The sequence below is a fragment of the Manis javanica genome, chromosome 13 (assembly GCF_040802235.1).
Source record: "Manis javanica isolate MJ-LG chromosome 13, MJ_LKY, whole genome shotgun sequence".
In the NCBI taxonomy this organism is placed as follows: Eukaryota; Metazoa; Chordata; class Mammalia; order Pholidota; family Manidae; genus Manis; species Manis javanica.
Genome location: NC_133168.1, coordinates 7,349,964 through 7,374,069, shown reverse-complemented (window position 1 = coordinate 7,374,069; position 24,106 = coordinate 7,349,964). Strand labels below are relative to the sequence as shown.

General features: G+C 36.3%; 1 protein-coding gene across 4 annotated transcripts in view; it reads right to left on the bottom strand.

Moving 5' to 3' along the window:
- Positions 1 to 24,106, bottom strand: part of ASCC3 (activating signal cointegrator 1 complex subunit 3) — a 285,280-nt gene that overhangs the window by 112,043 nt on the left and 149,131 nt on the right. For all 4 annotated transcript variants that reach the window (XM_073220915.1, XM_073220914.1, XM_073220916.1 and 1 more), the window contains 6 exons: positions 11,846 to 12,037; positions 11,315 to 11,539; positions 6,009 to 6,128; positions 3,239 to 3,403; positions 1,490 to 1,576; positions 458 to 634 (listed from right to left, as the gene is read on the bottom strand). In XM_073220915.1, the coding sequence (XP_073077016.1) occupies positions 458 to 634; positions 1,490 to 1,576; positions 3,239 to 3,403; positions 6,009 to 6,128; positions 11,315 to 11,539; positions 11,846 to 12,037 (966 nt within the window). The remainder of the gene's footprint in view (positions 1 to 457; positions 635 to 1,489; positions 1,577 to 3,238; positions 3,404 to 6,008; positions 6,129 to 11,314; positions 11,540 to 11,845; positions 12,038 to 24,106) is intronic.

Here is a 24,106-nt window from a genome sequence, read left to right as displayed (position 1 = left end):
TTAAGACAGAGACTTATTATACTGATTATATGATATGAGATATATTTGTTAAACCTTGTTTAATGTAAACATTTTGTTTATATTTCTAACATTTGGGGAAAGCTACAAAGGTTCCACAATCTCTTTTATGGCTTGTAATCTTGTATTATTGCTCTTTGTAAATCAATGAACTTTATCATTTAAAGCAGAAAAAATTCAGATATTTCTAAACTCTAAAAAGGAAATAATAGCAACATGAAAAAGAGCCAATCCAAATACCAAATCTCACCCCCGTTCCTGACCTAGTGGCATAGGTGGCATAAGAAAGGGGCAAATTAAACGGAACCAGTCGTAAGATAAAATGGTTAATCTGGTAGCATGTCACAACGCAACACATTCACAGTATGGTATGAATTACTTCCTTGAATCCCGAAGAGCAAACAAGGAAGAGGTGGTGGAAAGGGAGCGATATTCTTACCTGTGCGACATACGCAGAATCTGATATCAGGGAGAAACTGTCCATCTCCCCTCGGCTGATGTAAGTTTGAAGCAGGATGTTTATTTTCCCGTGACTGTTCTCTGCGCCTCCAGGCGCGGAGAGCTCACAGCAGCTGCTCAACAGGGCGTCCAACTCCTCTACTTCCTCCTCTCTGACCTGGAAGAGTCCATGTTTCCATAGGATTTTTCTGGCTGATTTACTGAAGTTTTTCATATTGAAGTAAAACAACATGGCATGTTCTGAAAAACTTTTCACTTGCTATAACTCAACATTTTCCTTTTATATGCCAAAATAATAGTGATTTTTTTCCACAGGTAGCTAATAAAATACAGTAAGAAACTACCTTGAGGCTGATACAATGACATTTTATTAATCATCACCGGTATTAAAGTTGCCATTGACATCTAAAAATTTGATATGCCACAAAAATTAAATCTTCTGACCTCACCGCCTTTCAGTTGATGAGATTTCATTTTTTTTTTGACCAGAGTAAAAATCTCTGCCCAAATGGATTAGGGCAAACTTGAATTATCTTCAAATGCATTCATTACAGTCATATATTTTTATATGGTATAACGCATTCATAGCTTAAAGCTGTGAAGTACTATGACTCAAAGTATTAAAGTTTTCACTGTTAATAAGATTAAATCATAATATGGTACAGAAATAATCATATCTAAGTTTGAATCATGCATGTCCTTTATATTTTCTTCAATGAAGCTTACATTAAAAGTTACCCAAAATCTGTATGTTATATTATCTGACAATTCTATTATTGTAAAACCTACTTAAATTATATTTGATTTGCAATGGGGAACAAAGAATGATGTCATGTATGACACACTATTATAATCTAGGGTAGTGGACACTGTTGACATGGAAAACCCTCACTAGTACTCCAAATGTGATTTGCAATGCAGCTTATATTGTATCAGGAATAACAATTGTACGTTTTTATAAACAAATGTAGATACGGAATATGCACTTGCTTTAAGCTTTAAGTAATCTTACCTTGATTTGATCAAATTCTTCAGCTTTGGAGACTATAGCAAAAATGTCACTTTCTGTTTTGTGAGCATCAAAGAGTTCATTGAAGGTCTACCAAAGGTAAGTGTTACATTTGATTAGAAGAAAAAATCCAGTGAAATATTTTCAATTAAAAATGTAACTATTAATCACACATTCTTATAGAACATATGAGCCCTAGACAAGAGGGAGTTGTAATGTCTGTGGCATACTATTCCGCATCGTAACATTAAACATCATCAAATTAATCAAAGGCTAAAAAAACATTATTAAAACCTAATTAACAAGAGATAACCTAGTCAAGTGAAGCGACCAATAATACCAGTTAGCAAAACCTACACTACATATCTAAAAAAAGCTCAGCATAGCATTCTGGTTCTTAGTTCATAATCAGCACGAGCATCTGAACATCTGCATCATTCACCACCCTTAAGCTGATCATCTATTATATAAAATTCAGAGATGAACAACCAAAAATATGTAACCTGAAGATGCCAGTGAAGACACCATATTACTAGAGAGGCATATAAAAATTCAGGAAACTGGGAAGAAAATAGTCAGCAAGAGGTCATACAGAATAAAGACAAGTTGAAGAAAGGCTGGCATTCCTGATGGAGCTGCAAACAGGCATGGATGTAGTTTGGCATGTGGACAAGTGAGAAAGGTTACTTGGTAGAAAAGTGAGTGCACAGGAGAGGATGATGGATGCAGTAGAGGGCTAGAATTGAGTTGCTATCAGATTAGAGATGTGAGATAATATATTTTAAAAGACTTTGAAGAAACCTGAAGTGCTAAACAAATACAAGGTTTACTTGAGGAAAGGTGAGGAGAAGCTAGTAAGCTCATGAAAGGTGTTCTTAAACCTGTTGTATGCATAAATACATGTTAGAAAGTAAAAAGCATATTTCATATAGTCCTAGGTTTTCATACTTCTGAATTTTCACTTTAGTGATTTCTATTACTTTTCCAATTTAAAAAGAAATTTAAGTATAAAAACAAAAATGTAAGAAAAATATTCAAACTCTCTCTCTATAAAAAGAATAAAGAGTAAAGACTCACCTTGAGCCACCTCCCTCTCTTTATGTTTAAGCCCTCCCTTCCCAGGTAATCACTGTTAAGTTTTCCCATGTATTAACATATGTACGTACATACATATGTATATGAACACATAAATACATGCACATGTACTCTTTAAAAATGTATTATAGTGGCACCCTGTCTTATATAAGATTATGTTAAAAGGCAACAAGAAAGGCTACAATTGAATAGCCAAATTATCCCTGAAAATCTCATAATTTGCCCAAATATTAGAGCTAGGTTGACCTGATAATTTTATTAGTTTTTCTTACTCTTGTTTAGTTAGTGTTTCTCATAATGCAATTAATTTTTCAACATTTTATTCATGGACAACATAAACATACAACCTTGCAATAAAAATTATTCAAGCATTCATTCCTTTGGTCTCATCAACATGTCCAACTGTTTGAGGATTGGGTGCATCTGCTCTTTGAGATACTCACTGAGCAGGACCGGCAGCAGAGTCCTTCAAATTTAAGTCTTACTTTTTTCTGGTGTTTAGTCTTTACTGAATCTATGTTATTGAATTCATATGAATTAAATGCATTTGTTCTACTAGTTGCTTCTGTTATTTTGCATTAATATATTTTTTAATCTAGCACAAATCTGAACCTAAGAACAAACATGTTATCATATTTGGTCCACTCAGTAGAATACCTCAATGGTGCTGTATTTAATGTAGTAGTGGCTGGCAGTTCTACCCAAATCAGTTGAGGAAAAATATCCAGTTCGCTCCTCAAAACGAATCATCCGAGCTTTGTCCAGTTTTCTTCCAACTTCAATGACCAATTGTTCTCGATGTTTTGCTAATGTTGGGTCAATCTATAGGGAAACAAAAATATAAACAGTTGAGAATTACTTTATAGAGCTTGTTATTTCCAAATACATACCTTTTTATAGACATTAAATTTTTTTGTTGATGCTTTAATTAAACTTTTTTATTACAATTTTTAAAGAAGTACATTTTTATAAATCTAGGACATAACAAGAAAATATTTTGTCTTGGTAAATAAAGGAAACTTAAAAAGTTAATTGAGATTATCAATCTTTATAATATCTTCAGACAGAATCTAAAATCCTTACATGATCTTGCAATCTTTAAGATTACAAAGATTAGAAATCAGAAAAAAATATTTGTCTTCCCTCTCCCACACTAAAATAAATAGGAATTAAAAAATATCAGACCATATTCCTACTTTATCAGTTTTTTGGAGAAATGATGGTGGGTATGGATTTCCTCTGTTAAAGTACGGATAGATAAAAACAAATATGTGACTTTTTTTCAAAAGTCTGATTTGAGTATTCTAGCAGTATTTCTTATTTAGTATTTCAGTATTTCCCATAACTGATGGGAAAACCCATTTTGCCTATAATAATAAAAGGAGCAAAGAGTAAAATGAAGTTGATAATGAATTTTTGAATAGTTTTGAAATTATTATATCATGCCTTTTTTTTTCAGAGAGGACTTTTAACACAAGACATTAACAAATACTCTTGCAACTATGCTATGTGTGTAAATGTATTTATGTTCATGCACACACATACATGCAAACATGCCAAGTACTGAAGATCACTCTCTGGTCATGAGCAATAAAGTAAAATGTGACCTTTATTTGGGGGAAAGGGCAGCATCAAAATACTTTAGAAATCAATTAATGAGTTACTAGTCCTACCATTTGTTCTAACCTACATTTTTATGGCAGCTTATTCATGCTCCAAGTACAGCTAAAATAAATTTACAAAGCAGAAGAATGAGGCAAAGGAAAATCAACTGTTGGGAAGTAAGACGGAGTCAAAAGTCACATTAGCAAACACGAAAGGTCTTAAATATTTGCTACAAGTGATATACTGTATGTATCGGGTTCACTTCATGAAAACATTTTATTAATCAAGTGTTACTAAACCATAAAAAAATATGTTGGACTACATGATCTGTGTTAGCTCACATGAGTTTTTGTGGCTACAAATTCTTATTGACTAATAAAATGAAAACAGAGAAGTAAAAAAAAAGAAATGTAAAGATTCTCTGAACTATGAAGATAACAAAACTATGTATTTTAAGAGAAAAAAAAGTAACTTTTTTTACACTGGAAAATTATATAAAAATGACTTCTGATATTCACCTACTACTTAAAAATCAATTGATGTGTTTATCTCATCCCAAGATTTCATATGGCTTAGTCCATAAAAATGCACACTGTGTTTTGTTTTCTTTTATCCCAATATTTTCATATTGCCATTGACTATTTTCACAAAGTCCATATTGGTAACAAGAATAGACAGTGTTGTATTTTTTCAAACTTAAAAAGATTACAGGTCAAACGGCACCTACAGTTTATGACTGAGGACAATTTGGCTGTGAAAAAAACATCCATTTGAAGATTAGCTGAGAAGAAGAAAGGTAGTTGAATCCAATCTAGACTGAAGCTAAGTATAAAAAAACCTAATGTTTTCAGATTAGCAGCTTCAGAACTAGTGGCTGCTGCTATTTTCTTCTTTCTTTCCTCCTATGCCTTAAGTTTCAAGTTTCCCATGCTGAAATCTACTGCCCAGGAAAAGGAAAAATGAAGACAAAAAAGATTGGCAACTGCTTTGATAACAAGATGGAATATATATATATTTGTGTGTGTGTATGTAAGGTATTATTAGTTTATGATAACATAAATAAGTTATCAGTAAATTGGAGGAAAACTATAATTCTGAGTTAAATTCAGCTTTTCTGTTAATTTTGACTTAACACTAGTAAATATCCATATGATGGTGTAATCATGTTTTCATTAGGTAACAACTGGATTTTATCTGTAATAGAAGCACTTACAGCACATAAAGCAGAGTTCTAAAGACAAGACAAGATCTCAGAGAATCTGCAAACCACGTGCAACACACAGCTGTAGAGTCCAGGGGAAGAGCGGCCACCTACCACATGCACCTGATGCTCAGTCTATGTGCAAAGTATAGCCGATCCCAGCCTACAAATGGTTAGGATAGTAACTCAGTAATGCTATCTTTTAATTTAGAAATAAGGGACTTGATAAGAACTTACTACATATAACATAAGCCAATTATTAAAGGTGATCTGGAAGTTTCCTCATGTCTGGCTTATTCTAAAACCTAAATTTATCACAATTAAAAAAATTCAGAGCAAAATATTACTATCAAATACAAATGTGCCTGAATAATGAATTGACAACAATATAAATATTAACCTATCAGTATCATAGAGAGAAGAGATATAAATAAAGTGAAATAATTACAGGGGCAAATTTTATTTCCTTATTATTTTCTAAAAAAGATTAAAGCTGTTTGCTTTCCTTCCAGGTTCTTAACTATTTTCAGCTGAGGAAGGAGTAGCTAATATTTTACCTCATGTCAGGAAAGGATAACAGAATGAAAGAGCAGGTGTTTTTTTGACAAATGAGTTTCCTACCTGGTAAGCCTTGTGACTGATGCCATATACTAATGGATTTGCTCTCATCCGTACATAAAGATAAGTGTAACTTATCCACTTCACTGCTTCTTCCACATTAGTAACTGTGCCCAGAGCAATCTGCAAGCCAAACATATAATAAAAATCAAACTAATGCATGAAAGTTAAATATAAATATTACATCAAAGGCCACTTTGTCAAAAATGAAGTTTTGAAAATACATCATTATGCTGTATTTGAAAGAAGGTTAAGCATAATTATTGGATATGACATTCCTTCTATTAATTAAAAATCAGTCTTGCCTCATTTAATTGAGAATAGTTAATTAGAAATGCTATCTTCTAAAAACGAATTTACTTATTATGGCTTCTGATTATTTTCACTAAATGGAGTTTAATTCTATATAGCATTAAAAGGTAAATAATATTAAAATGCAACAATAACCTCTAAGATCTGTATACAAAAGAGAGAGGAATTCTCAGAAATGATCTAACACTGAATTGCAACGAGCAGTTTTCTGAAAAACACATTTTCTTAGCCACGAATCTATAGGTCACTTTTTATGTAAAGTGTTCCTAATTTAAAAATTCAGCCAAGTTGTGAAACTTCATAGTTGTATATTTTTTCCTGAACCTGTAGCTGAAAAAAAATTTTTTAACTCTTAAAACTTTAATCAAAGGAGTACAGATGCTCCCTACTTAAATTACTACATTTTAGGAGGAAAAAAAGGAAAACAAACTCTCTTGTTTTAGCACTGAATATGAAAGAAAATAAAATCTTTATGTTTGTTTTATTCCCACATTATAATTTTTATTTACTTACTAATGTGAAATAAATATATGAGTGCTTAGCTATCTTTGGTTAATTGAAGATGGGATATAGCAATATGTAAATATCATTAAAGTATTGTATTATACTGTTTATTATTAACAAAGAGAAATGGCCAAAAGCAAAAAAAAAAAAAAAACTGATGAGGCAGATTCTATATATCTTTAAATTTATATTAACTTAAAATAAATCGGAGAAAGACGAATACTGTCTGATTTCACTTGTATGTGAACTCCGAAAACGTCAAACTTACAGAAACAGAAAGCAGAATGGTAGCTGCCAGGAGCTGAGGGGTGGGGGAAATGGGGAGACGTTGGCCCAAAGGTACACGTTCAGTTAGAAGATGAAAAACCTCCTCCTGTCTACAGTATAGCTTGGTGACCTTCGTTAACAGTGCTTCACTGCATCCTGGAGAGTTGCTATGAGAATAGAGCTTTAATGTTCTCCTCATAACAGCAAACAACAACAACAACAACAGTGTTGCTTTGTGAGGCAAAGCAAGTGTTTACTAACTTTATCATGGCAAATACTTCACAATATTTATGTGTATCAATTCCTGCATTGCATGCCTTAAGCTTGCACAATGTCATATGTCAATTACATCTCCATAAAGCTGGAAATAAATAAATACATTTACACTAATGTATTTACAAATGATTAAACAAGCCACACTATAGGTAAAGACACATGTGAACTGTTAAGACTTGCCACACAACGAAGAGCAGCAAAAACTAAAATATATCTATTGAGGGAGTTGTAGCACACTCCCTAAATATTCACAAGTGAGATAGTTAGATGTTTTCTAGTCTGCTTAGGTAAAGGAAAGTAGTTTAATTATCTGGCTAAAAATCTGATAGTGTCACCGTTTGTGATTCTATTATTTCAAAGCCAAAACAGTGTGAATTCCCCTATAACTTATACAAGTATTTAAAAATAATATACAACCCCTAAGAGGAGAACATTTTATAAAGGAGAAAATAAACTTCCTAATATTTTCAAAATCTCACTTTATTAAGTTAACATTAATTAATAATTATCTATTGCTACTAATGATAAGATTAAAGAAAAGGAAGAAGTACTTGTCAAAGACTGGATCAAGTAATTAAAATCCCTTAAATGTTCACCAAAAGGAACTACTCTGAAAAATGAATGTGAATTTAGGATGATACATCGTATTTTGAGATTAATCCTTGAATGCCACCTAGTGACAAAAATTAAAATTTACTAGTGAATATTTGCTGTCACCTAGTGGCTAGTTAGTACAGAAGCCTTTCACCGAACAAGTATTTTTCACCTATGTCTTTGAAATACATCTTTTCATCTCAGTAACCACACAGTAGAGCAATAAAAAGACTGTAGTATTGTACTAAGGCACAACAGATACGGTGACAAACAGACCACGGTCCCTGGTCTCAAGAAGTTCCCTTGTCCATGCGTAACTAATTAAGATGACATATATGAAACCATGATCCAACCCATAGTGCCTAGCACATAACATGCATTCAAAAGTGATTTTAATTAAAAACACCTAACATGTGGATTTATATAAGTGCCAGTAGTGTACAATCTAATAGAATTCATGTTCAGTTAAGTAAAAGGAAAAAAAATTCACCCCAAATCTGATAATTTAGAAGTAAGACTCAAATTTTCTCTTTATATCTAATGAACTATCTAAACTTCAGTCTTCAAGATTATTTTAATTGCCTATTTGTATGTGTGCTTTTAAAAACTGGTTGTAATCATCTAAATATTAAATATGCAAATAGATCATGCTGCCATTCATTTATTTATTAAAGCAAAATTTGAGTGCTGGCAGTAAGTATAAGTCAAGCCACTATTAAGTGATAAAATCTCCTGAACACCAATTTGGCAAAGGTTCTAATTTTCACAACAATCAAGTGATATTATCTCTGTGTTAAAACTGGGTAAACTGGGACTCCCTAAGTGAGGTGAGTAGAGTGAGAGCCCGTCTAGGACAGAATACCTGTGTTAGAGGAGTCAGGGTCAGAACTGGGAAGCTGGTTAGGCTAAGGAGGCCTTAAATCCAAGGACAGGGGGTTTGTAGCAAGTACAGGTGAGGGGATCTTTATGTAAGAGAGTGTATGTATGGTTGTAGAAAGATGAACACAGTTTAAAGTATGGACGGCAGGGGGCTGGCGCAGAGTAGGTAACTAGCAATGTCCCCTGAATAAATTTTAATAAGACTCAAACATGCTTCACTGTTTCTCTCAGTACAAAATTAAGTGGCTTTCTTCAGGGCTGGGACTTGTGACCTTTTGGCATTAGCACTAGGGAGTCAGCCCATCGGCCACCAGTCAGCAAAGATGCCTCATTAAATGTATATGCTATCTTTATTACCTAATATAATATTTTCTTTTGTTCTTCTAAACTAATGGTAGGACTTGATATTCATGTTATAAAGAAATTAGCGGAGGCAACATTCCTAATCTACGCCCTTTACGTTGATCACTGCCACTGCTCAGTCTTGCAAAGACTTGGGGAGTCTGACGATATAAAAATTCATTACCTTAAGAAAACAACACACATTCACTTTATAAACTAATTTCACACTTGAGTCCCACAGATTACCAAATTTAATTTCATGCTCAACTATAATTTAAAGGAGTTTGTTTCTTTAACAAGAAAATTTACTTTAATTGGAAGTTTTTCAGTCTACCAAAGTAAGAGAGAAATTTTCACAATGGCTGTGCATCAGTATATTAGCTAAAAATTTCAAGGTATATGCTGCATTATCTGAATGCCATCTATGGCATTAAATGGAATTATGATTTCTGAAAACAACATACCTAGAAGGTGCTTGATGAATATGAGTGAATCTGTGGACTACAATTCATTTTTCATTTCTCAGGGCGTGACCAAACAGGTATGCCAATGGTACGTTACAGTCTCTATGAGTTCCTTGAGGACAATAGTACTTATTTAACCTGTGTATTCTTATAATAATATCCATCTTGGGTTTACTATGCCACTTACAAAAAGCTATCAGGGGCAGTAACTAGAAGCTTGCTTGGAGTCTTCCTTGATACGCCTTTCCAGAAAACTGCATGAAAGAGCACTGCTTTTTACTGTAAATCAAAGAAATTCTGACTACCATTTTATTCCTGGTCTTAAAAGAAGACAAATGGTAGGTAATAATGTAGAGAAATGTATTTATCTTTATATTTTATATAAGGTAATATATTTTATATAAGGTAACAGAAATCTAGGCTATAACGAAAAGACTAGATTTGGAGTTAAATATGCCTGAATTGCATACTGGTTCCAAAGCTGGTAGTTAAGTAACTTTTGGGTCAGTTACATATCTCTCTGAGGACAATATTCTCCACTTAGCAGGAATATTGAGAGAAAGAGAGAATATAACAAAAGCACCTGGCAGAGTCTCTGGCATTTAGCAGGTCCTCAGTGCATCACTGTACAATAGATAGGTCCATCATAGATAGTGTTGACCCAGGAGCAAAGAACTAATTATTTAAATCATGTAATCATAGTATGCAATGCAGAATGAAAGTGAACTACAATACTTTCTTTGGGGTCAAAATTTATTTCCCATCTTTTTAAATTTCTTGTAATTATGCCATAGAAACCATGAGTGTCTTTCATGACTTTTTCTAACTTTCAACCAGATCTTCCAAAACTTAGCTGCCTTCTGAACCCACCCACCTTCAGTGACCAAAGCCTTTCTTGATAGCCTGGGACCAAAAATGTTTTCTTCTTCTACTGAATTCTTCTAAAGACCTCACCACTTTGAACATCATTGTGTTTTTGTATCTTTCTCCCCCCTTTCAGACTGTACGCTCCTTAACAGAGGGCACTGCATAATGAGTGCTTTTCCCCCTCTAAAAGCACTTGTAAACAACATGAATAGAATGTAAGTGAAACTTCTATGAAGTGCTTAAGAAGTATATAAGATTTGTGAATGAGTAATATTTGATTGCAAATACTTAGTTTATTCATCCATTTAGTATTTATCTCTTCTACTCCAAGAAAAATTAGTTGAGTCCACGTCAGAGGATCCAGCCAACTAAGGAAGGATGCAGAAGCAGACGAGCGCTGAATGCCGGGGCAGTAACTTAGAATGTCATGAGAACGATGAAACTCCATTGGAATGTCTGACACACAGATTCTTAAATTAACAATGTTTATCCTTTTTACCCATTAAGACGTTGCGAGGCTTCCAGGGTCTGCTATGTAAATCTTAACACAAAATGTACATACATACATGAAACAAATCATAATACTCTAGCTCAATTTAAGCAATCATATTTTGTGTAACAAGTTTAATCAACTGATCTAAGATAAAAGAGCTTTATAAACCTTATAAAAACTTTGTAAAATACTCAATGGCATAAGCTGCATTCCTAAATAACACAAAATAGTAACCAACTCCATCTTATATTTACTTGGTCATTCCTGCAGGTGATGATTCTATCCCAAGCTTTTTGTTCATTAGATCTTACCTCTGCATTCAGGTTATCTGCAAGACTTTCCAGAAACTGACTTTCAATTGGGTTTTGCTGAGTGAGCAAAGTGAGGTAATGGCTGAGTTTATCATGTGTTGTGATAATGATTCCTTCCCCAAATCTGTCAAACTGTGGTCGTCCGGCTCGACCAAATATCTGCATGACATCTAATATTCCAAGGTCAACAAAGGAGCCTCTTTTTGCAGCGTATATCTGTGTTCCCTGGATGAAGAAAAGTTAATAAAAATTTACATAAACACACATAAATATAATCCTGATGAGCTGAATACTGAAATGAGGCAAATACGGCAAGACCTCAAAAGTGTACTTTACTCTTTTCATTATCTGTGAGAGCTAAGTTTTCACAATATAAACTAGACTCTTTCGCAGAAAATAATTCTGACCTTATATGAATAATCTTTAAAGTTAATCAAAAAGGCAAATCACAATATTCTTCTAAATAAATGAGTTCACAGGTTCGTCTTAAGACACACACAAATCTATGTGCAAAGGAAGGGAAGCTCTTACCTTAATGATAACGGCATGAGCAGGAAGATTGACGCCCCAGGCTAATGTAGCTGTACAGACTAGGACTTTGATATGCCCATTAGAAAACAAGTTTTCAACCAAACTTCTGTCCTGCCGAAGCATTCCTGCATGATGAATACTAAAGCCATCTGGGAATAATTCTCGTACTTGCTTATTTCTTGACTTTTGCACCTAGGTTATCAACAAAACACAAAAGAATTTTAGCATTGAAAGTAACTGTTACTTAGCATTTATGTTTCATGAGTTTAGTAAAGAAAGCATAGAATTATTTTAAGCATCTTGAGGTCTTACTAAATTTTAGTATATAATGTTTTAATACTTACTGTAAAACACAGGAATCACAAACATGACACAAAATGCAGAAGGAATGGAGGTAAAAGTGAGTATCTCATCCAGGTATCCCTTTCAATCAATCAGTATTATCTGTTTCCTATTCTTCCAGAACTACTCTAAAATAAGCACACATCTCAGAGGCTTCCAACTCCTTCAGAGTAAAGGCCAGAGTCCCTACAATGCAAGCCTACAGAAATCATCTCTGTCCCCTGACTCCACTTAGCCACACCAGCCACAGGGGCACCTTTTCCTCTAAGTCTCTTTTCTGACAAATCCACCTCCTCCTCCCCTAGTCCTCACACTTTCAATTCCAGACCCATTGCCTGGAAGACCTTCCCCCTCTCAGTGAGATGCCCATGGAGCCCCATGCCTGCCCTCTTCCTCATTTCAATGAGCTAAAAACCTGTCTCACCTACAGGTAAGTGTTCCTGGTCATCTTTGAAGGGAGGGATCTGACCACCCGTCTCAGGTCCTCAACTTTACAACTGCCCTGAATATACTAACTTCACTGCTGGTGTCTGTTCTTTGACCTGGTCTGAGCTCCAAGGTGGGATTTGGTCCACTAATAGGTGCAATAGCAGAAGATCTCATAAAATTCAGCATTAGGTTTCACTATACAATGGAGAAAAGTTTTCTACAAAATTAGACCTTAGGTGAACATAAAATAAGTGTTTATATAATCAAAACTTCTGTTTGCATCATATTCTGTGTTTATTTGCTATTTCCCTGAAGAATTCTTTATCGACATTTCAATTGCTTCTTTTGAATCAACTTTACATTGTTTTTATGTAAGGGGCACTACATCGGCTGGGCGTTGGATTTCAGGGGTCTGGGGTTCTAGCAGAGATACTGTCACATGGATTACCCTTAACATTTACAAATTTTAAACTTCTAAGTTAATAATAATTAAGAAAATGATTTAAGAAAACAGAACTTCCTGAAATCTGCACGTGGAAAATTGGAAGGAAGGTGATATATTAACAAACTGCACCACCTAGTGGCCAGCCCAGTAAATAACAACTTGTACAACTGCGGCGTTTTAGAGTCCCCCGGTGTCCGCACACACAGGAAACCATCTTCTTTACGTTTCACAGAGAGTGTATTCATATTTTATTTTTGTTCAGTGTGATCAGCCTGTTAGAAATAATTTTATACATAGACTTTATTAAGCACGTTTGGACTATATTGCCTCAACTTTCGTCTTTTCAGAGTTATTGCTGTCCATCTTGAAGCAGCTTTTGTGAATACGGGATGCCCTGGGATAAAGCCCATTGTGGAGTACCTGCTAGGAGAGAAAGAGCTCCTTCACTGGCAAGGGTAGGACGAGGGGAAACATTTCATCTACTCCACTTCTTGAATATTCATGAGTGGGCGCTCAGAGCCACCAGGAGAAACTATAAAGCATTGGTTGGAGGCATGTCCTGGACAAATCGTGCGCCGGACTGGTGTTTGCTTCTGGTGAATCTGCCTTCTGTGGCCCTGTGCAGTGGAATATTCCGCTGTGCACGTTACAAATGCATATTCCATAGTCAAACCCCAGGTGAGGTAAGACTTGGCTTGTAACAGCAATAACACAGTAAGAAGCTGGCTGCAGGAAATGTGTAACCGTGGGGAAGTATGTTCTTACAATGTAGCAGCTAGATCTTGGAGTGCTGACATAACACCTTCCACTCTGACCAGGTGGGTTCAAGCAGCTTCACTGTCCTCTACTTGGGTGTAGCCCTCTGGTCTCTGTGAGGAACTCAGAGGCACAAGAGTTTTGTTTCTATTCTTGCTCATATTCTGGTCATTCCTTTCTAATTGGTTCTATACAGATTAATTCTGGGTTGTTCATTCCTAACTATTTTGAATTTGAATCTGCCGTTTGTGGCCAGGCCTAGCTCAGAGTACAAACTACAGTCCTTGGGGATGAGGCACCAAGATGTGCACTTTAAAAAATCTTATTTTAAAGATCATACAATAAAATTATTTTTCCACTTTCGGTGTGCAGTTCAGTTGTGTAACCACCACCATAATCAGGATGCAAAACAGCTCCAGCTCCTTCACCTGAAAATACTCCCTGGTGTTATTCTTTTACAGTTAAACCCTCCCCTCTACAGCTTCTGGCAACTACTGATGTATTCATCCCTATAGTTTTTCCTCACCAAAATTGTTACATGAATTGAATCAGAAAGTATACAAGCTTTTGGGGTTTCTTTTACGCATTCTGAGATGTATCAAAGTACCTGTATGTTAGTCTTCTTTCTACTGCTGAGTAGTATTCCACCAACTGGATGGATATATCACAGCTCGTTGATCCAACCACCCACTGAGTGATGTCAGGGTTGTTCCCAGTTTGGGCAGTCATGAACAGAGCCAGCCTCTGTGAATAGCCATGTACAGAGTGTGTGTGTGTGTGTGCACTTTACTCACTTGCTGTACCATCTTTCATTCTCAGCAGCAGCATATTAGAGTTCCAGCTGATTCCAGCACAAGTTGGTAGCACTTAAGACTGTCATTTTTTTATTTTAGCCACTGTAATAAGTGTATAGTGGTATCTCATTGTGGTTTTAATTTGCATTTCTCTAATGGTTAATGATCTTTTCATGTTCTTGGATGTACATTTCTTATCAGCTCCTCAAGTTTAAGAATCACTGTTCCTTACAGGAAGATACTTAGAGTGATATTTTTAACCATCTATGTACAATACTGCTGCACAATTTGACCTTATGAGACTTAGTGCTAAGCAACTTCATTTTCATTATTGTAGTAAATTATTTATATTTTTAATAAAACTGCCTTCAAACAAATTTATATAACATGAAAGTAACTAACAGAAAAAAAATGCACTGCAGAGAACAAAGAGAAGGTCATTTAAAGAAAAATCACCTATTTATCATGTGCTAATTCCTAGGAATACAAAGAAATTTAAGATAAAATCTGAGCTTTGGATAATCTGCAGACTGGAGAGACAGACCTGCCCACAGATGACTTCTATAATATACGATCTATTTTTAACAGAAGCATATGGACAAGCTGAAACTAGGGGAGGAGCAGCATTATGGTTTACTTGAGTTTGAACTGCGAGCACCTGGCCATTACTTCCTGCAGAGCTCGTACTTCCTGCACACTTCTGGGAGACATGAACCAATGATGTGCTAAACTATCTGCTTTACTTCTGTAAAGTCTATCAAAGAAGTCTTTATAGAAAATGGGAAATGTGGGTCCTGAAGGGCAAGTGACATACTGCTCAACGGGGACCACAGGCAGCAGGACAAACAAGCCTGAAGGGCGGCACCGAGTGAATGGATTCAGTGTGTCTGGAAGGCATTATGTTCGGGGCTTGGGGTCAACCTATGAAAATGAAGCTGGAAAGGAGGAGTGGGGTCAGGCTCTATACGGTCGCAGGCTTAGCTAGAAAAGGAGCCAATTACAGTTTTTAAGCAATATCAGATGTGCTGAGACCAGAGGCTGGACGAGCAGCTCTGGGGCTACCACCATCAGGTGTGGCGGGGGAGGCCGGGGAACTAGAGATCGCACATGAGGTCAAGGTGGGAGGAGGTTATCAGGTAACCATGGCAGGGCGACTGCCAGCAAGGGAGGAGGACGTGACAGGCAGGAAGGAGTTAGGACTGCTGCGGGTTTATCCTCGCCTTGGCGCACTGGACGAATGTCGGAGAAAAGAGGATGAGGGCTGTGCTTCAGGCTAGGCTAGGAACGGCGGGAAGAAGATGCAGTTTGGGACAAGAGTTTGAAGACACCCAGTACTATGAAGACGGGAATAAAATGGGAAGCCGCTCGATATTTCTGGGCAGGAGAAAGAGGTGGAGACCCTTTAGGTCCATTACTCTATTACAACATTCCACATTGTAATAGTGGACTGATTGGACCAGGTGTAAAACACCTAAATAAAATAATTCCTAAGTCTAAACTAACACATGTAGCTTTAAATATGTATCTCTCCTATCTTGGCCTTCTTCAACAACAAAGGGGAAATGAATACTAAAATTGCAGAAGTCTAAAACTAATGAAAATATCACATCAGATTTACATGACAGAATAAAAACTATGATGTCAGATAATATCATACCTGAAAATACTTATATAACTAAATAATTAACTAGGCATCTAACTCAAGAAGTTACAAAAATGAAAATATAACAGAGCCAAGGAAAGAAGAAATGCTCTAATAAAGTTAAAATAGAATCTGATGGTTTAAAACTGTGAAATTGGTAAGTAAACACAAAAACTCTTATTTTAAAAGAAAAAAATTAAATATAGACAATGACTTACTGGCTAGAGCAGGCGCTGGCAAACTACGTGCCAACTGCCTGTTTTGTAAATAAAGTTTTATTGGAATACAGCCATATCCATTTGTTTACAGATTGTCTGTGGCTGCTTCTGAGCTACAGTTGAGTTGAGTAATGGTGACAGGCACCATATGTCCACAGGCTTAAAATATTTACCATCTAGACTTTAAGGAAAAGGGGATACACAGCTATACACAAGCACAATAGCACAAGCACAAAGACACAAAATAAGTCATGTAAAAAAAAAGAAATGTTCAGGAATACACCACAATTTAAAATCATCAGAAAAGAGTACTTTGTAAAATGCAGTACATTCCATTTTAAAAACTGTTTGGGGTAGATGATTTTCCAGGAAAATATGTTGTAACATTTATCCTAGAAGTGATAGAAAGTTGTACAATAATAAATGCAATCGAAGAAACTTTAAAAAGCTACCTAATATCTGGACTTTCAAACTTTTAAAGATGAATTAATTCTAATACTAGAAGAGGCCCCAGAGCATAGAAACAGTACTATATTCCTACAAAATTAATCTTATAGAGGCAGTGTAATAGCACTGATATTAAAACCTGGTAAAGAAGCAGAAAATAGAATACGATAGAGAAATATCTTATGAATATTAATCCAAAGTACTTTAGAAAACAATTCATCAGTGCATTAAAACAATGCACTATAGCTAAGTACGATTTAACCTGAGAATGCAAGGGCATTCTATTTATAATTACATTTATATTAGTATGTTCAAGAAATGAAATTACTTGCCTTGCTTTTGAGATGGGAAAACTTGTTTTGGCAAAAATACCAATTCTCACTAACTTAATCATTGCACTAACTCAACTAAAAGATGAACATGAGTTCTTGGAGGTGATACTAAAGGTCATCTTGAAAAGTAAGCCTATATATTAATTAAGGAAAGATTCTAAAATTGAAGGCTAATCAGAATGCCTATCCCAACCTGGTATTAAGAATATTATAACAGAATAAGCAAAACACTTTGATACCAGAGAAGAAACAGTAAGATCAATGAAACATAAAGTTTAGAAACTGACTCACGCAAATATGAGAATTTTGTATGTTTGATTAAAATGTAAAAATCGACAGAAAAACAAAGTATTCAGAAAAAAGATGATGGGACCATTAGTATATGGACTCAGTTCCAGATAGATCGAGGTTTAATAAATAAAGTTTGATTTAATTTAAAAGGGCTGAAGGAATTCATGAAGTTGGTGTGGTCTTAATAAGTAAGACAAAGCCCAAAGACTATAAATAAATCGATAAAAATTTCTACCAGGTAAAAATATTCATAAACAAATAAAAATTGAAGGTTAACAAGAAAATGTCTGCCAACACATATGACAGTACATGCAATTTAATATACAATGGACCATGGATATGAACAACAATTATAGAAAAAGAAATTCAAAGGTCCAATATAAGCCAAATTCAATGCTCAGCTTCATTCACAATTAAAGAAATGCTGACCAAATAATAATAAGGTGTCATTTTTTGCAATATTAACCTATCATAAACTTAAAAATTTTGACACTGCTCAGTGCTGGCATGTGTGGGCAAAAGTGACTGAGGAAATGTACACTGGAACAATCTCCCCAGGGGGCAATTTGGGACCATTCACCGAAATTTTAAATGCAGGTTCTGTGCTGATGGGTAAATTTCATTGCTAGGATTTTTCTCAGTGGACATTGTTGCAACTGTCCAGGGTATGACCAAAAATGTTTACTACAGCACTCTAAACAGTAAAAAATAATTGGAAACAACAAAAGTATACATTATGATGGGGCTGGGCAAGTGAATTAAGATAATGTTCACACTGTGGCAGATCATTCTGTGCTGATATGGGAAGATCTCTATGATGTATCACTAAGTGAAAAAGGCAAGGGACACAAAGCATATGGAACATAATCAACCTGCTCACGATAAAGCGCACAGGCAAACACCACAGTGGGTAGTTGTATAAAATCTTTCCTTGAAAGAAACATGAGCTTTGTAACAGGAGTTTGCTATGGAAAAAATAAGTGGAGAAGATATGGTTAAGACTATGAGTTATGAAGCTCAGAATGATTGCTGCTTTTCCGCCTGGTTTCCCAGGGTGAACGCACAACCTGGAGTCTAGGCTTTGCTGTCCTCTGAATAGTGCAGAGAGCGAATTCATCTTGTTCACATTCTCGGAACAGAGCGTTGGATTCACCAAGGAAGCCATTGAAGATCCAAAACTATACTCACTGGATAAAGGGTTTCTACACATGGAAATCCAGCATTAAAGGAACACCAGCCATGAAAAGGTACAGGGAGTCAGGTGTGTAATTTAAGAATTGTCTAAGCTTGGTTTCCTTTGACTTTATATTTCCGTATTTCACAAGCAGACTTCCCCTACAGGGTTTTATAGTCAGTAAAATTCTAATGGAACGGACACCTGTTAAGACAATCTACTGTGAGACGGAGGGTACTATATTTCTTTCCCCCAGTGAAAACATGTGGGATTTCCTTCCATGATTTTATATATCTTTTCATACCCATGAAATGGGAAATCAGTGGAACTTTAAAAACGAGTAAGGTTAAAGGGTACCACTTCCCAAAGTTGACTTCCAAACTGACACAAATAGATGGTTTAAAAAAAGGACTGATAGCAAGCAATTTAGGATCTTCAAGGAAAACAAGTTTGTTTTTTTTTTCTCATAAGGGCAAAAACACACAGAGCAACAGAAGAACTTCAGATGCAAACGCTCAATGAAAGAGCATGACAAAACTGCATAAATAATTTACAGTGACCTTTTTAGCCTTCTGAAGTAATTTATCTTGCTCAGGTATGCTTTACTGTGGATAATTTCAAATTCATTAGGAAGGGATAACTTAACTGCCACTATAAAAACTAAAATTTAACCAGGAGGAGGCAAATATCCTCCCCAAATGATAACATTCTTTCCCACAATTAGTGAGGATGCCTTACCAACTTTAGGAAAAAAGTACTATAAAATCTTCACCTTTTTAAGTCTATTTTTATTACTCAATGTTTATAAAGTTAATTAGCATAAGACAGTGGCCCTGCCTTCGTTGTTAGGAGTACAAACCAAAACCTGGCCTCTTCTTGGACAAAGGAGCTTAAGATCTGAGGACGGTGAGGGGCCCTCCTCCCCCAGCCTCTCCCTTCCTCTCCTCCTTTTCAAGCTCTCACTCTCCTTGAAACTACGCCAGGAGAGCCAGTCCTGTAAGGCTCTGTCCCCCCGAGGCTGTCGGATCGGAAGGAAACCCATCCTTCCTCCTGCTTCCTGATCCCGGGGTGAGGCCCTCGGTCATCTGTTCACTGGATCACCTAAACCTGGCTGTAAGTAGAATTTCTGAGGGTCATGTTCAAAGTTTTAGGACCTTAGTTTTGGAGATTCTGATTCTCATACCTGGCATAGGGACAGGGGATGGGTAACCCATGATCTGCTGTACTGCTGTCCCAGAGCATTTGGTATTTCTCTGCTCTTGACGCAATTCCTTACCCTCGCTACTATTTTTCCACCATATGGCATGACGTTCTTCTCTCTGCGCTCTGGAACTGCCACTCAGCGGGCAGCCAACCACATGAATCTCCTCTCCCGCCTTGTCTTAACTGAAACTTGACTTCCCTCCTAGGACTCTGTTTCCATGCATCCCTTCCTCTCCAATGTGGGAGGTAAAGTCTTCCCCACCACCATTTCCTGATGGTTATGGATTTCCTTTCTCCAGCTTAGGCAGCAGAGCCCAACACTTTAATCATACTCCTGCTGATTTTTTAAACTCATCTGCCTTTTTGTCATATCTGATTAGCAAATGCCAAACGGGTGACCCAGTGCAGCGGGTGCTTAAGTGAAATTATATACAGGAGCGAGTTGGGACCACTCTAAATCTAGAATAATGATCTCAACAAGCCCTTAACATTGGAGAGCAATTCTGTGATGTCTTTAAAGTCAGTTTGTTCTCCTACATCTCACAATGTTTACATTAAACATTGTTTTGATCTCTGCATACTTCTGAGCACATTATTATCCTTGACCCTCAAAAAATGATCTTAAGACCTATGTCACAAAGAAAATACATCAGAGGGAACCACCCTCTCTTCCCGCCAAATACCTAAAACTTAATTGCATCAGAACCCATCTTTTTAACCTTCCCTTCTGTTATATTAGAAATATCCTAACTCCTATCTAAGGAAAACAGATGGTTCTTTGTTCTTTGGATTTCATATCTCTTGATTTCTCTTCTTTCCTATATGAATAATCACAATCAATTTTAATCCCTTCTCCTCTCTCTTGAATAGTTCCCACAAAATATAAACCTGTCATTTCCACCTTGAAAAGAACTTTGTGGCTACTGTTTCGTATTTTCCAGATATCATGCATTTTCCTTCTGTATATAAATTAACTTCTCAAAATGGATATCTGTGCTTGAATTTTCTATTTCTACATTCATCTATTCTTTGCTTTCTGCTATGCGAATAAAAAAGGCTCTAAGTAAGGTCACCAATATCTCCCATTTTGCTAAGTACAGTGAGTGTTCTGTAGTTCTCATGTTACTTGACCGCTCCTAGCAGCACGCGGTGCAGGGGATCACTTACTTCCTGCTCTGAAACACTCTCTGCCTTGGCTTCTACGACACCATTCTCCCTTAGGTTTACTCCAGTGTCTTGGACCCTTCTTCGCTGGCTCACTCTCCTCTACCCAGTCATTAAATATTAGAATTCCTCAAGTCCTATACTCTTTAACCACTCATCTCCACTCCCATGGTTTTCCCAGTCCAAAACAGACTGTGCCTCTGATAGGTCAGACTCGTATGTCCATCCAGGTGCTTACTCTGAATCTCTAAGTATCCCAAGCATCTCAAACTCACATGTGCAAATGGAATTCAAGATCTGCACCTTCCCTCTGCACTAAGCCTTCTTTATTCTTCTTTTCCTTTTTAAATCACCCAATTACCCACTTAATAATGCAAGCCCAGTTTCTTTTAGGAGCCAGAAACTTCTGTATTTATGTTCGTCGAGCCTGTATAGCCTATTAACCACTAAGTTCTAGCAGTTTTACTAGGAATCCATATCCCAAGTGAACCCACATCTCTGAGTGGTCTTCCCATACTCTCTTGCCTTCCCTCTGTACACAGCGAGCTTTTTTATAAAGATGAATTTGATCAGGCCACTCCCTTCCTGCAACTTCTCTAACTGTAATTCACTGCATTTGAGATGAAACACCAAATTTGTCACAATAAACAAGGCCCTCATAATCTGGTTCTTGCCTTTAACATTAGACTTACCTTATGCCACAAACTGGCCATCTTTAATCCCCATCATTCTCTGTCTTTTAGTCATTCTTTTATCCACTTCCTTCAATGTGCTATTGTTTTTCTGGTGTCAGAGACTTTTTCTAGAACATTCTTCTGCTGTCCTTTACTTGTGAACTCCTAACCTTTAAATCGCAGCTTAAATGTCACTTTGTTAGCTAAGCCTTCTCTAACTTCACCAGTCTAGATCAGCTCCCCTAATATTACATTTTTCTCCGCACTTCATCACTCTTTATTATCACAAATGCAATTAAAATAAATTATTTAATTGGTTGATTAATCTTTCTGCCTTGCTACAATATAAGTTCCATAAGGGCAAAGGGACAGCTACTTATACTTCCTAAATATATTTCCATTCCCATTTAAAGCAAAGAATGTTTATTTGCACATGACTCCAATCTCCTTTTATGATCTCTCCTGTATTACATGAGCCAGCAGGTAAAACCTGTATTTCCCAGATTTCTTTTGGTCAGAGTACTGGATGCAAAGCCCACTCTGCTGATTAGATGGACTTGAGCGAGATCTGGATGATGGAAATAAAGAGGAAAGCATTTTCCTGCTGTTCTCTTTTGCTGGGAAGCAAGGTCTTAAGAGAAATCAGGGCTGACAATGATAACAGATGTATCATACATTCAAAACTTGGTTTTCCTGTGTGTTTCTGAATCTTGAAAGACGTCTGTAATAGCAGCCATGGCCTCTCAACTTCTGGATCATCATTATGGCAGGCGGATCTTAAGTTCAACAGTTCCACTGGCAACCCACTGACTACTACTGCTCCAGTTTTACCAGCATTCTAGTAAGTCCCTAATTTCTTGTACAAAATTCTTTTCTGTTTAAAGTGGACCTAGAGTGGTTTGTTTCCTCTACTGAACCCTGACTGACACAACACGTCTTCCTCCATGCAATCTAAACAGGTTGACAGCAGCTTCCTCATCGTCACGTTTACTGATCTACCATGTGACTGGTAACTAGCTTACACTCAGTACATATTCACTGAGCGACCACCACTGAAAGTAGCTTGAGGCTTATGTGTATACACTCAGTTCACAGTGACACAGACTAGCCTAATTCCATAACCGATTTCCATGTGTCATTCTGGCTATGCTAATTACTCTCTTTAACTTGGGAGAAAGGAAGTGCTTCCCTCGTTCCATGTGACAACTCTTGCAAGATGGTCTTGGTGCCCACATGGGGCTCCTCTGATTTTACTACAACCCCATTACAGGGAAATAAGTTAGCATTCCGGAAAAAGCACCCTAATTAGAGAAAGAGAAATCTCATCTAAAACTGCATTCTTTATATCCATTTGGCCATCTTTGCATAAATGCTGAAATAAATTTTTTTAAAAATTCATACTGTGAAATGTAATTTGGAGCATTAAATTTATCAATATAAACTTCTGTATCTCTAAGGATTTAATAACCTCACTTATTTAATCTATGTCTTTAGAGTGCTTCCCATATTAAATAAAGTATTTTCAAATGAGAGAATGATATTCCAATTAACATACTTTTACAAAACAGCATGGCTCCTTAACAAAATACATTAATTTGTTGTAAGAAATTTATTCTACGCTTCTAAAATACATCTTACAGCACAGGATCAAAAACTGTTGCAATCAAAATTACTTAAAAGTAGTGACAAAAGAAATAAGGATAAAATTCCAAGGCTACTATGTCTCTTGCAAATAGTTTCAGTTTCTCCCAGTGAGCCATGCGGTGGACTACAGTGAACGCCTGCACCACGGGACTGTCCCCGAGTTGGAGGTAAATGACTCCTACTTGGTCAGCCCTTGAGTTCTTCTGGTCCTAGAACGTGGCTCTTCCATAATCTTCAATGGCTCTCCACTGCATATACAATCTAAGCACTTAAGCATGTAATTTAAGGTCTCCCACATTCTTACTGAAATCTGCATGCCTTGCCTTTTCATGCATCTCGTGTTTTAGTGAAAAGGAAACACTGTCATTCTCCAAATATATCCAGTGTTTCCTTCGCCCATGTGTCTTTCTTCTGACCTTGAACTGCCCTTTTATCCTGACCGCAGCCTATTGAGAGACAGCAACACTGGCTTGAGCTACCCTATTTCTCTTTCGTGCTACCACTGAACTACTGGTTCTTTTTCTCATGTTATTTACCATATTTTGCTTTCTTTACATACGTATTTCTAAATCCTCTGTGAGAGACTGCCTGCGTCTTAAAGGCAGAGAAATTCTGCCTTGTTCAATCACTTATTTTCAGCAGCACATTTGACCAATTGAGTTAAAATTAACAAGCTAATTTAGAACTGGATGTCTTATTCACTCCC